At 56.3% G+C, this 13,427-nt stretch overlaps 1 protein-coding gene across 1 annotated transcript in view; it reads left to right on the top strand.

The window, feature by feature from the left end:
* Positions 1-13,427, top strand: part of COCSUDRAFT_40018 (hypothetical protein) — a gene marked incomplete at both ends in the record, with an annotated part of 29,724 nt that overhangs the window by 9,334 nt on the left and 6,963 nt on the right. Inside the window, 41 exons of the mRNA XM_005650224.1 lie at positions 63-190; positions 435-587; positions 821-1,106; positions 1,304-1,411; positions 1,630-1,800; positions 1,943-2,122; positions 2,265-2,444; positions 2,582-2,761; positions 2,902-3,081; positions 3,219-3,398; positions 3,536-3,715; positions 3,858-4,037; positions 4,181-4,360; positions 4,503-4,682; positions 4,826-5,005; positions 5,148-5,327; positions 5,465-5,644; positions 5,787-5,966; positions 6,109-6,288; positions 6,426-6,605; positions 6,743-6,922; positions 7,065-7,244; positions 7,382-7,561; positions 7,700-7,897; positions 8,040-8,219; positions 8,362-8,541; positions 8,684-8,863; positions 9,001-9,099; positions 9,242-9,421; positions 9,562-9,741; positions 9,879-10,058; positions 10,201-10,380; positions 10,523-10,702; positions 10,845-11,024; positions 11,167-11,346; positions 11,484-11,663; positions 11,804-11,983; positions 12,121-12,219; positions 12,566-12,745; positions 12,888-13,067; positions 13,210-13,389. Of these exons, the coding sequence (XP_005650281.1) occupies positions 63-190; positions 435-587; positions 821-1,106; positions 1,304-1,411; positions 1,630-1,800; positions 1,943-2,122; positions 2,265-2,444; positions 2,582-2,761; positions 2,902-3,081; positions 3,219-3,398; positions 3,536-3,715; positions 3,858-4,037; positions 4,181-4,360; positions 4,503-4,682; positions 4,826-5,005; positions 5,148-5,327; positions 5,465-5,644; positions 5,787-5,966; positions 6,109-6,288; positions 6,426-6,605; positions 6,743-6,922; positions 7,065-7,244; positions 7,382-7,561; positions 7,700-7,897; positions 8,040-8,219; positions 8,362-8,541; positions 8,684-8,863; positions 9,001-9,099; positions 9,242-9,421; positions 9,562-9,741; positions 9,879-10,058; positions 10,201-10,380; positions 10,523-10,702; positions 10,845-11,024; positions 11,167-11,346; positions 11,484-11,663; positions 11,804-11,983; positions 12,121-12,219; positions 12,566-12,745; positions 12,888-13,067; positions 13,210-13,389 (7,182 nt within the window). The remainder of the gene's footprint in view (positions 1-62; positions 191-434; positions 588-820; positions 1,107-1,303; positions 1,412-1,629; positions 1,801-1,942; positions 2,123-2,264; positions 2,445-2,581; positions 2,762-2,901; positions 3,082-3,218; positions 3,399-3,535; positions 3,716-3,857; positions 4,038-4,180; positions 4,361-4,502; positions 4,683-4,825; positions 5,006-5,147; positions 5,328-5,464; positions 5,645-5,786; positions 5,967-6,108; positions 6,289-6,425; positions 6,606-6,742; positions 6,923-7,064; positions 7,245-7,381; positions 7,562-7,699; positions 7,898-8,039; positions 8,220-8,361; positions 8,542-8,683; positions 8,864-9,000; positions 9,100-9,241; positions 9,422-9,561; positions 9,742-9,878; positions 10,059-10,200; positions 10,381-10,522; positions 10,703-10,844; positions 11,025-11,166; positions 11,347-11,483; positions 11,664-11,803; positions 11,984-12,120; positions 12,220-12,565; positions 12,746-12,887; positions 13,068-13,209; positions 13,390-13,427) is intronic.

Genomic DNA, 13,427 nt, shown 5'->3' with positions numbered 1-13,427 from the left:
CACGGTGGGGAGTACATGGTATATCATCCCTGAATTTCACAAATTGGGCTGTGTGCTATCAGTATGCCCGAAGAACTACGAGCTGGCGTCAGATGGCAGCACCTGCAACCCGGTGTCTGACCCGTTCCACCCTTTCAAGAGCATCCAGACGCAGCTGACCGATGTCAACCAGCGAATCGGCAGCCTGGCAGTAGGTCACCCGCCCATCTGCTTGGCGCTAGGCGCTACACACCAGCTTTCATTTACTGCTCCCCATTACGAGGCTACTTCATAATCAAGTACAATCCAATTAAAAGGAACCTGAATGCACCAGAGCTGGCGGTCCTGCAACAACCTGCAGAAGTGTAAGGAAGGCCACAGCATGCATCATACAAATGACTGTGGCATGAAGGGGTGAGGAATTGTGCTGAGCGCGGTGTGCATGTGTTGTGCAGGACCAGATTACGGTGCTGACGCAAACGCTCACCACGGTGACGCAATTCATTAACACTTTTTCAGGCTACATCAGCAATACAACAGCCTGCATACAGCAGGATCCCCTGTGCGAGTTCTGCCTCAATGCCGACACCTGCAAACTCTGCCGGGAGGTGCGCGAACATCACACCCGCATCTCTGGCAACCTCATGCATCCCTGCCTAAAGACCTCAGTAATTTAATTGCCATCTCCAAAAAGGTACAGAAGCGTTTGGACAGCCCTCATGTTTCTTCGGGCTATGTGATGCTCCTTCGTGGCTCCTCATTTACCCTTTTATCACCTCTGAATAGGAAAAATTGGCATGCGAGTCCCCATGACAATTCTCCTTGACGGAGTGCTATGCAGGGGTACAGCCCGGGGGCGGACGGCCGCTGCCGCTGCGACGCGGCGTTGTCGGCAAATTGCCTGCAGTGCGTGGTGCCCGGCACATGCGGGCCCACACCGCAGCAAAGCCTCACAGGCCCCGTGTGTGAGCCCGGATTTGCTCTCGTTACGGACCCTGCGGCCCCCAACGAGCCTGGAAAATGTGTCTGCGTTCCCTCCACTGCCGGCCCAAACTGCGACGCATGCGTCGTGCCGGGGGTTTGCGCCGCATGCTCCGGGGTCTTCGTGCAAGTAAACGGCGTCTGCGGTGCGCTCCTCTCTGCCTCCTGGCACTAGCTGCAGAATCTTTCATGTTTTCCGCTAGCTGTTTCACTTAATTCCGAGGCTGCACCAATGGTATTTGAGTGGCTGTGATGAGTCAGCACCATGGACTTATATGGAGGAGCATGGTGCAGGTGCATGGCCTTGCTCGTGTTCTGATATAAGTGTGTTTTGTTCTTGCAGCCTGCCCAAGCACCAACAAGTGCCCAGCCTTCATCGGCCCTACAGGGCCTCAGGGGCTTCCAGGTCCATATGGACAGAATGGCACTTTTGGGGCAACGGGCGCCACAGGTACTCATGTTCTCTTACATCGGCACAGAGTCCACACCTACATGCTGTCAAGGCCACTGTGCAACTATTGCATGAGGCAGCTCATGATCAAGCAAGCTGGCACCATTCTATAAAGAGGACCGTCTTGCTACATTTGTGGCCTCTGACCTGAACAGCATTATTCTCTTGAATGATATAAGGGAATGAAAGCAACGAAATACTACCGCCTTGATATCCAGGCATCACGGGGACCAAGGGAGATACAGGAGCTACCGGCTTCACTGGAGCCACTGGGGAGACTGGAGCAACAGGCTTCACAGGCGCTACCGGCTTCACTGGGGAGACGGGCGCAACCGGCTTCACAGGAGCCACGGGCTTCACCGGCAGCACTGGCGCCACTGGCTTCACAGGTGGACCTCTGAGACATTTGCTCTGAGAAGCTGTTTGCTCAATAGAAAAAGCTTTACCAGATCTGCAGAGTGCAAGGCTTGCATGCAGTTGGGTGAGGGAATAAAACTGCCTCATTGCTCATCTCATGATTGTGACTTGCAGGATCCACTGGAGCTACCGGCTTCACTGGAGACACCGGAGCAACTGGCTTCACTGGAGCCACTGGGGAGACTGGAGCAACAGGCTTCACCGGCGCTACCGGCTTCACCGGGGAGACGGGCGCCACCGGCTTCACTGGAGCCACAGGCTTCACTGGCAGCACTGGCGCCACTGGCTTCACAGGTGGACCTCTGACACATTTGCTCTGAGAAGCTGTTTGCTCAGTAGAATGAGCTGCACCAGATCTGCAGAATGCATGGCTTGCATGCGATTGGGTGAGGGAATAAAACGGCTTCATTGCTGATCTCATGATTGTGACTTCCAGGATCCACTGGAGCTACCGGCTTCACTGGAGTCACCGGAGCAATTGGCTTCACTGGAGCCACTGGGGAGACTGGAGCAACAGGCTTCACCGGCGCTACCGGCTTCACCGGGGAGACGGGCGCCACCGGCTTCACTGGAGCCACAGGCTTCACTGGCAGCACTGGCGCCACTGGCTTCACAGGTGGACCTCTGATACATTTGCTCTGCGAAGCTGTTTGCTCAATGAAATGAGCTGCATCAGATCTGCGCAATGCTTGCATGCATTTGAATAAAATTATCTAGCAGGCTCATTGCTCATCTCAAGATTGTGACTTGCAGGATCCACTGGAGCTACCGGCTTCACTGGAATCACAGGAGCAACTGGCTTCACTGGAGCCACTGGGGAGACTGGAGCAACAGGCTTTACCGGCGCTACCGGCTTCACCGGGGAGACGGGTGCCACCGGCTTCACTGGAGCCACGGGCTTCACCGGCAGCACTGGCGCTACTGGCTTCACAGGTGGACCTCTGAGACATTTGCTCTGAGAAGCTGTTCGCTCATAAATGAGCTGCACCAGATCTGCAGAATGCAAGGCTTGCATGCATTTGAATAAAAATATCTAGCAGGCTCATTGCTCATCTCAAGATTGTGACTTGCAGGATCCACTGGAGCTACCGGCTTCACTGGAGTCACCGGAGCAACTGGCTTCACTGGAGCCACTGGGGAGACTGGAGCAACAGGCTTCACCGGCGCTACCGGCTTCACCGGGGAGACGGGTGCCACCGGCTTCACTGGAGCCACGGGCTTCACCGGCAGCACTGGCGCTACTGGCTTCACAGGTGGACCTCTGACACATTTGCTCTGAGAAGCTGTTCGCTCAGTAGAATGAGCTACACCAGATCTGCAGAATACTTGCATGCATTTGAATAAAAATATCTAGCAGGCTCATTGCTCATCTCAAGATTGTGACTTGCAGGATCCACTGGAGCTACCGGCTTCACTGGAGTCACCGGAGCAACTGGCTTCACTGGAGCCACTGGGGAGACTGGAGCAACAGGCTTCACCGGCGCTACCGGCTTCACCGGGGAGACGGGAGCCACCGGCTTCACTGGAGCCACGGGCTTCACCGGCAGCACTGGCGCCACTGGCTTCACAGGTGGACCTCTGAAACATTTGCTCTGAGAAGCTGTTCGCTCAGTAGAATGAGCTACACCAGATCTGCAGAATGCTTGCATGCATTTGAATAAATTTATCTAGCAGGCTCATTGCTCATCTCAAGATTGTGACTTGCAGGATCCACTGGAGCTACCGGCTTCACTGGAGTCACCGGAGCAACTGGCTTCACTGGAGCCACTGGGGAGACTGGAGCAACAGGCTTCACCGGCGCTACCGGCTTCACCGGGGAGACGGGTGCCACCGGCTTCACTGGAGCCACGGGCTTCACCGGCAGCACTGGCGCCACTGGCTTCACAGGTGGACCTCTGAGAAAAATTGCTCTGAGAAGCTGTTTGCTCAGTAGAATGAGCTGTCAAGATCTACAGAATGCAAGGCTTGCATGCATTTGAATAAAAATATCTAGCAGGCTCATTGCTCATCTCAAGATTGTGACTTGCAGGATCCACTGGAGCTACCGGCTTCACTGGAGTCACCGGAGCAACTGGCTTCACTGGAGCCACTGGGGAGACTGGAGCAACAGGCTTCACCGGCGCTACCGGCTTCACCGGGGAGACGGGTGCCACCGGCTTCACTGGAGCCACGGGCTTCACCGGCAGCACTGGCGCCACTGGCTTCACAGGTGGACCTCTGAGAAAAATTGCTCTGAGAAGCTGTTTGCTCAGTAGAATGAGCTGCACCAGATCTACAGAATGCAAGGCTTGCATGCATGTGAATAAACTTATCTAGCAGGCTCATTGCTGATCTCATGATTGTGACTTGCAGGATCCACTGGAGCTACCGGCTTCACTGGAGTCACCGGAGCAACTGGCTTCACTGGAGCCACTGGGGAGACTGGAGCAACAGGCTTCACCGGCGCTACCGGCTTCACCGGGGAGACGGGCGCCACCGGCTTCACTGGAGCCACGGGCTTCACCGGCAGCACTGGCCCCACTGGCTTCACAGGTGGACCTCTGACACATTTGCTCTGAGAAGCTGTTTGCTCAGTAGAATGAGCTGCACCAGATCTGCAGAATGCATGGCTTGCATGCGATTGGGTGAGGGAATAAAACAGCCTCATTGCTCATCTCATGATTGTGACTTGCAGGATCCACTGGAGCTACCGGCTTCACTGGAGTCACCGGAGCAACTGGCTTCACTGGAGCCACTGGGGAGACTGGAGCAACAGGCTTCACCGGCGCTACCGGCTTCACCGGGGAGACGGGCGCCACCGGCTTCACTGGAGCCACGGGCTTCACCGGCAGCACTGGCGCCACTGGCTTCACAGGTGGACCTCTGAGAAAAATTGCTCTGAGAAGCTGTTCGCTCAGTAGAATGAGCTGCACCAGATCTGCAGAATGCAAGGCTTGCATGCATTTGAATAAATTTATCTTGCAGGCTCATTGCTCATCTCAAGATTGTGACTTGCAGGATCCACTGGAGCTACCGGCTTCACTGGAGTCACCGGAGCAACTGGCTTCACTGGAGCCACTGGGGAGACTGGAGCAACAGGCTTCACCGGCGCTACCGGCTTCACCGGGGAGACGGGCGCCACCGGCTTCACTGGAGCCACGGGCTTCACCGGCAGCACTGGCGCTACTGGCTTCACAGGTGGACCTCTGACACATTTGCTCTGAGAAGCTGTTTGCTCAGTAGAATGAGCTGCACCAGATCTGCAGAATGCATGGCTTGCATGCGATTGGGTGAGGGAATAAAACGGCCTCATTGCTGATCTCATGATTGTGACTTGCAGGATCCACTGGAGCTACCGGCTTCACTGGAGTCACCGGAGCAACTGGCTTCACTGGAGCCACTGGGGAGACTGGAGCAACAGGCTTCACCGGCGCTACCGGCTTCACCGGGGAGACGGGTGCCACCGGCTTCACTGGAGCCACGGGCTTCACTGGCAGCACTGGCGCCACTGGCTTCACAGGTGGACCTCTGTTTGCTCTGAGAAGCTGTTCGCTCAGTAGAATGAGCTGCACCAGATCTGCAGAATGCAAGGCTTGCATGCATTTGAATCAACTTATCTAGCAGGCTCATTGCTCATCTCAAGATTGTGACTTTCAGGATCCACTGGAGCTACCGGCTTCACTGGAGTCACCGGAGCAACTGGCTTCACTGGAACCACTGGGGAGACTGGAGCAACAGGCTTCACCGGACCAACCGGCTTCACCGGGGAGACGGGTGCCACCGGCTTCACTGGAGCCACGGGCTTCACTGGCAGCACTGGCGCCACTGGCTTCACAGGTGGACCTCTGACACATTTGCTCTGAGAAGCTGTTCGCTCAGTAGAATGAGCTGCACCAGATCTGCAGAATGCATGGCTTGCATGCGATTGGGTGAGGGAATAAAACGGCCTCATTGCTCATCTCATGATTGTGACTTGCAGGATCCACTGGAGCTACCGGCTTCACTGGAGACACCGGAGCAACTGGCTTCACTGGAGCCACTGGGGAGACTGGAGCAACAGGCTTCACCGGCGCTACCGGCTTCACCGGGGAGACGGGCGCCACCGGCTTCACTGGAGCCACGGGCTTCACCGGCAGCACTGGCCCCACTGGCTTCACAGGTGGACCTCTGACACATTTGCTCTGAGAAGCTGTTTGCTCAGTAGAATGAGCTGCACCAGATCTGCAGAATGCATGGCTTGCATGCGATTGGGTGAGGGAATAAAACGGCCTCATTGCTCATCTCATGATTGTGACTTGCAGGATCCACTGGAGCTACCGGCTTCACTGGAGTCACCGGAGCAACTGGCTTCACTGGAGCCACTGGGGAGACTGGAGCAACAGGCTTCACCGGCGCTACCGGCTTCACCGGGGAGACGGGTGCCACCGGCTTCACTGGAGCCACGGGCTTCAATGGCAGCACTGGCGCCACTGGCTTCACAGGTGGACCTCTGTTTGCTCTGAGAAGCTGTTCGCTCAGTAGAATGAGCTGCACCAGATCTGCAGAATGCATGGCTTGCATGCATTTGAATAAACTTATCTTGCAGGCTCATTGCTCATCTCAAGATTGTGACTTGCAGGATCCACTGGAGCTACCGGCTTCACTGGAGTCACCGGAGCAACTGGCTTCACTGGAGCCACTGGGGAGACTGGAGCAACAGGCTTCACCGGCGCTACCGGCTTCACCGGGGAGACGGGCGCCACCGGCTTCACTGGAGCCACGGGGTTCACCGGCAGCACTGGCGCCACTGGCTTCACAGGTGGACCTCTGTTTGCTCTGAGAAGCTGTTCGCTCAGTAGAATGAGCTGCACCAGATCTGCAGAATGCATGGCTTGCATGCGTTTGAATAAGATTATCTTGCAGGCTCATTGCTCATCTCAAGATTGTGACTTGCAGGATCCACTGGAGCTACCGGCTTCACTGGAGTCACCGGAGCAACTGGCTTCACTGGAGCCACTGGGGAGACTGGAGCAACAGGCTTCACCGGCGCTACCGGCTTCACCGGGGAGACGGGTGCCACCGGCTTCACTGGAGCCACGGGCTTCACCGGCAGCACTGGCGCTACTGGCTTCACAGGTGGACCTCTGACACATTTGCTCTGAGAAGCTGTTTGCTCAGTAGAATGAGCTGCACCAGATCTGCAAAATGCAAGGCTTGCATGCATTTGAATAAATTTATCTTGCAGGCTCATTGCTCATCTCAAGATTGTGACTTGCAGGATCCACTGGAGCTACCGGCTTCACTGGAGTCACCGGAGCAACTGGCTTCACTGGAGCCACTGGGGAGACTGGAGCAACAGGCTTCACCGGCGCTACCGGCTTCACCGGGGAGACGGGTGCCACCGGCTTCACTGGAGCCACGGGCTTCACTGGCAGCACTGGCGCCACTGGCTTCACAGGTGGACCTCTGTTTGCTCTGAGAAGCTGTTCGCTCAGTAGAATGAGCTGCACCAGATCTGCAGAATGCATGGCTTGCATGCATTTGAATAAACTTATCTTGCAGGCTCATTGCTCATCTCAAGATTGTGACTTGCAGGATCCACTGGAGCTACCGGCTTCACTGGAGTCACCGGAGCAACTGGCTTCACTGGAGCCACTGGGGAGACTGGAGCAACAGGCTTCACCGGCGCTACCGGCTTCACCGGGGAGACGGGTGCCACCGGCTTCACTGGAGCCACGGGCTTCACTGGCAGCACTGGCGCCACTGGCTTCACAGGTGGACCTCTGTTTGCTATGAGAAGCTGTTCGCTCAATAGAATGAGCTGCACCAGATCTGCAGAATGCATGGCTTGCATGCATTTTAAATAAACTTATCTAGCAGGCTCATTGCTCATCTCAAGATTGTGACTTTCAGGATCCACGGGAGCTACCGGCTTCACTGGAGTCACCGGAGCAACTGGCTTCACCGGAGCCACTGGGGAGACTGGAGCAACAGGCTTGACCGGCGCTACCGGCTTCACCGGGGAGACGGGCGCCACCGGCTTCACGGGAGCCACCGGCTTCACTGGAGCCACGGGCTTCACTGGCAGCACTGGCGCTACTGGCTTCACAGGTGGACCTCTGACACATTTGCTCTGAGAAGCTGTTTGCTCAGTAGAATGAGCTGCACCAGATCTGCAGAATGCATGGCTTGCATGCGATTGGGTGAGGGAATAAAACGGCCTCATTGCTGATCTCATGATTGTGACTTGCAGGATCCACTGGAGCTACCGGCTTCACTGGAGTCACCGGAGCAACTGGCTTCACTGGAACCACTGGGGAGACTGGAGCAACAGGCTTCACCGGCGCTACTGGCTTCACCGGGGAAACGGGCGCCACCGGCCTCACTGGAGCCACGGGGTTCACCGGCAGCACTGGCGCCACTGGCTTCACAGGTGGACCTCTGACACATTTGCTCTGAGAAGCTGTTCGCTCAGTAGAATGAGCTGCACCAGATCTGCAGAATGCATGGCTTGCATGCATTCGAATGAAATAATCTGTCGACCTCAATGCTCATCTCATGATTGTGACTTGCAGGATCCACTGGAGCTACCGGCTTCACTGGAGTCACCGGAGCAACTGGCTTCACTGGAGCCACTGGGGAGACTGGAGCAACAGGCTTCACCGGCGCTACCGGCTTCACCGGGGAGACGGGTGCCACCGGCTTCACTGGAGCCACGGGCTTCACCGGCAGCACTGGCGCCACTGGCTTCACAGGTGGACCTCTGAGATATTTGCTCTGAGAAGCTGTGCGCTCAGTAGAATGAGCTGCACCAGATCTGCAGAATGCAAGGCTTGCATGCATTTGAATAAATTTATCTAGCAGGCTCATTGCTCATCTCAAGATTGTGACTTTCAGGATCCACTGGAGCTACCGGCTTCACTGGAGTCACCGGAGCAACTGGCTTCACTGGAGCCACTGGGGAGACTGGAGCAACAGGCTTCACCGGCGCTACCGGCTTCACCGGGGAGACGGGCGCCACCGGCTTCACTGGAGCCACGGGGTTCACCGGCAGCACTGGCGCCACTGGCTTCACAGGTGGACCTCTGTTTGCTCTGAGAAGCTGTTCGCTCAGGAGAATGAGCTGCACCAGATTTGCAGAATGCATGGCTTGCATGCATTTGAATAAACTTATCTTGCAGGCTCATTGCTCATCTCAAGATTGTGACTTGCAGGCTTCACCGGCGCTACTGGCTTCACCGGGGAAACGGGCGCCACCGGCTTCACTGGAGCCACGGGCTTCACTGGCAGCACTGGCGCCACTGGCTTCACAGGTGGACCTCTGAGACATTTGCTCTGTGAAGCTGTTTGCTCAGCGGAATGAGCTGCACCAGATCTGCAGAATGCATGGCTTGCATGCGTTTGAATAAGATTATCTTGCAGGCTCATTGCTCATCTCAAGATTGTGACTTGCAGGATCCACTGGAGCTACCGGCTTCACTGGAGTCACCGGAGCAACTGGCTTCACTGGAGCCACTGGGGAGACTGGAGCAACAGGCTTCACCGGCGCTACCGGCTTCACCGGGGAGACGGGTGCCACCGGCTTCACTGGAGCCACGGGCTTCACCGGCAGCACTGGCGCTACTGGCTTCACAGGTGGACCTCTGAGACATTTGCTCTGAGAAGCTGTTCGCTCATAAATGAGCTGCACCAGATCTGCAGAATGCAAGGCTTGCATGCATTTGAATAAAAATATCTAGCAGGCTCATTGCTCATCTCAAGATTGTGACTTGCAGGATCCACTGGAGCTACCGGCTTCACTGGAGTCACCGGAGCAACTGGCTTCACTGGAGCCACTGGGGAGACTGGAGCAACAGGCTTCACCGGCGCTACCGGCTTCACCGGGGAGACGGGTGCCACCGGCTTCACTGGACCCACGGGCTTCACTGGCAGCACTGGCGCCACTGGCTTCACAGGTGGACCTCTGTTTGCTCTGAGAAGCTGTTCGCTCAGTAGAATGAGCTGCATCAGATCTGCAGAATGCATGGCTTGCATGCATTTGAATAAACTTATCTTGCAGGCTCATTGCTCATCTCAAGATTGTGACTTGCAGGATCCACTGGAGCTACCGGCTTCACTGGAGTCACCGGAGCAACTGGCTTCACTGGAGCCACTGGGGAGACTGGAGCAACAGGCTTCACCGGCGCTACTGGCTTCACCGGGGAAACGGGCGCCACCGGCTTCACTGGAGCCACGGGCTTCACTGGCAGCACTGGCGCCACTGGCTTCACAGGTGGACCTCTGAGACATTTGCTCTGTGAAGCTGTTTGCTCAGCGGAATGAGCTGCACCAGATCTGCAGAATGCATGGCTTGCATGCGTTTGAATAAGATTATCTTGCAGGCTCATTGCTCATCTCAAGATTGTGACTTGCAGGATCCACTGGAGCTACCGGCTTCACTGGAGTCACTGGAGCAACTGGCTTCACTGGAGCCACTGGGGAGACTGGAGCAACAGGCTTCACCGGCGCTACCGGCTTCACCGGGGAGACGGGTGCCACCGGCTTCACTGGAGCCACGGGCTTCACCGGCAGCACTGGCGCTACTGGCTTCACAGGTGGACCTCTGACACATTTGCTCTGAGAAGCTGTTCGCTCAGTAGAATGAGCTGCACCAGATCTGCAGAATGCAAGGCTTGCATGCATTTGAATAAATTTATCTAGCAGGCTCATTGCTCATCTCAAGATTGTGACTTGCAGGATCCACTGGAGCTACCGGCTTCACTGGAGTCACTGGAGCAACTGGCTTCACTGGAGCCACTGGGGAGACTGGAGCAACAGGCTTCACCGGCGCTACCGGCTTCACCGGGGAGACGGGTGCCACCGGCTTCACTGGAGCCACCGGCTTCACTGGCAACACTGGCGCTACTGGCTTCACAGGTTGACCTCTGACACATTTGCTCTGAGAAGCTGTTTGCTCAGTAGAATGAGCTGCACCAGATCTGCAGAATGCATGGCTTGCATGCGATTGGGTGAGGGAATAAAACGGCCTCATTGCTGATCTCATGATTGTGACTTGCAGGATCCACTGGAGCTACCGGCTTCACTGGAGTCACCGGAGCAACTGGCTTCACTGGAACCACTGGGGAGACTGGAGCAACAGGCTTCACCGGCGCTACTGGCTTCACCGGGGAAACGGGCGCCACCGGCCTCACTGGAGCCACGGGGTTCACCGGCAGCACTGGCGCCACTGGCTTCACAGGTGGACCTCTGACACATTTGCTCTGAGAAGCTGTTCGCTCAGTAGAATGAGCTGCACCAGATCTGCAGAATGCATGGCTTGCATGCATTCGAATGAAATAATCTGTCGACCTCAATGCTGATCTCATGATTGTGACTTGCAGGATCCACTGGAGCTACCGGCTTCACTGGAGTCACCGGAGCAACTGGCTTCACTGGAGGCACTGGGGAGACTGGAGCAACAGGATTCACCGGCGCTACCGGCTTCACCGGGGAGACGGGCGCCACCGGCTTCACTGGAGCCACGGGCTTCACTGGCAGCACTGGCGCCACTGGCTTCACAGGTGGACCTCTGAGACATTTGCTCTGTGAAGCTGTTTGCTCAGCGGAATGAGCTGCACCAGATCTGCAGAATGCTTGCATGCATTTGAATAAAATTATCTAGCAGGCTCATTGCTCATCTCAAGATTGTGACTTGCAGGATCCACTGGAGCTACCGGCTTCACTGGAGTCACCGGAGCAACTGGCTTCACTGGAGCCACTGGGGAGACTGGAGCAACAGGCTTCACCGGCGCTACCGGCTTCACCGGGGAGACGGGTGCCACCGGCTTCACTGGAGCCACGGGCTTCACCGGCAGCACTGGCGCTACTGGCTTCACAGGTGGACCTCTGAGACATTTGCTCTGAGAAGCTGTTCGCTCATAAATGAGCTGCACCAGATCTGCAGAATGCAAGGCTTGCATGCATTTGAATAAAAATATCTAGCAGGCTCATTGCTCATCTCAAGATTGTGACTTGCAGGATCCACTGGAGCTACCGGCTTCACTGGAGTCACCGGAGCAACTGGCTTCACTGGAGCCACTGGGGAGACTGGAGCAACAGGCTTCACCGGCGCTACCGGCTTCACCGGGGAGACGGGCGCCACCGGCTTCACTGGAGCCACGGGGTTCACCGGCAGCACTGGCGCCACTGGCTTCACAGGTGGACCTCTGTTTGCTCTGAGAAGCTGTTCGCTCAGGAGAATGAGCTGCACCAGATTTGCAGAATGCATGGCTTGCATGCATTTGAATAAACTTATCTTGCAGGCTCATTGCTCATCTCAAGATTGTGACTTGCAGGCTTCACCGGCGCTACTGGCTTCACCGGGGAAACGGGCGCCACCGGCTTCACTGGAGCCACGGGCTTCACTGGCAGCACTGGCGCCACTGGCTTCACAGGTGGACCTCTGAGACATTTGCTCTGTGAAGCTGTTTGCTCAGCGGAATGAGCTGCACCAGATCTGCAGAATGCATGGCTTGCATGCGTTTGAATAAGATTATCTTGCAGGCTCATTGCTCATCTCAAGATTGTGACTTGCAGGATCCACTGGAGCACTGGAGCCACGGGCTTCACTGGCAGCACTGGCGCCACTGGCTTCACAGGTGGACCTCTGACACATTTGCTCTGAGAAGCTGTTCGCTCAGTAGAATGAGCTGCACCAGATCTGCAGAATGCATGGCTTGCATGCATTTGAATAAACTTATCTTGCAGGCTCATTGCTCATCTCAAGATTGTGACTTGCAGGATCCACTGGAGCTACCGGCTTCACTGGAGTCACCGGAGCAACTGGCTTCACTGGAGGCACTGGGGAGACTGGAGCAACAGGCTTCACCGGCGCTACCGGCTTCACCGGGGAGACGGGCGCCACCGGCTTCACTGGAGCCACGGGCTTCACTGGCAGCACTGGCGCCACTGGCTTCACAGGTGGACCTCTGAGATATTTGCTCTGAGAAGCTGTGCGCTCAGTAGAATGAGCTGCACCAGATCAGCAGAATGCAAGGCTTGCATGCAGTTGGGTGAGGGAATAAAACGGCATCATTGCTCATCTCAAGATTGTGACTTGCAGGATTCACTGGAGCTACCGGCTTCACTGGAGTCACCGGAGCAACTGGCTTCACTGGAGCCACTGGGGAGACTGGAGCAACAGGCTTCACCGGCGCTACCGGCTTCACCGGGGAGACGGGCGCCACCGGCTTCACTGGAGCCATGGGCTTCACTGGCAGCACTGGCGCCACTGGCTTCACAGGTGGACCTCTGACACATTTGCTCTGAGAAGCTGTTCGCTCAGTAGAATGAGCTGCACCAGATCTGCAGAATGCATGGCTTGCATGCATTTGAATAAACTTATCTAGCAGGCTCATTACTCATCTCATGATTGTGACTTGCAGGATCCACTGGAGCTACCGGCTTCACTGGAGTCACCGGAGCAACTGGCTTCACTGGAACCACTGGGGGGACTGGAGCAACAGGCTTCACCGGCGCTACTGGCTTCACTGGGGAAACGGGCGCCACCGGCCTCACTGGAGCCACGGGCTTCACTGGCAGCACTGGCGCCACTGGCTTCACAGGTGGACCTCTGACACATTTGCTCTGAGAAGCTGTTCGC

This window comes from Coccomyxa subellipsoidea (assembly GCF_000258705.1).
Source record: "Coccomyxa subellipsoidea C-169, whole genome shotgun sequence".
In the NCBI taxonomy this organism is placed as follows: Eukaryota; Viridiplantae; Chlorophyta; class Trebouxiophyceae; family Coccomyxaceae; genus Coccomyxa; species Coccomyxa subellipsoidea.
Note: the sequence above shows the minus strand (reverse complement) of the source record. Positions and strands in the feature narration are given on the sequence as shown.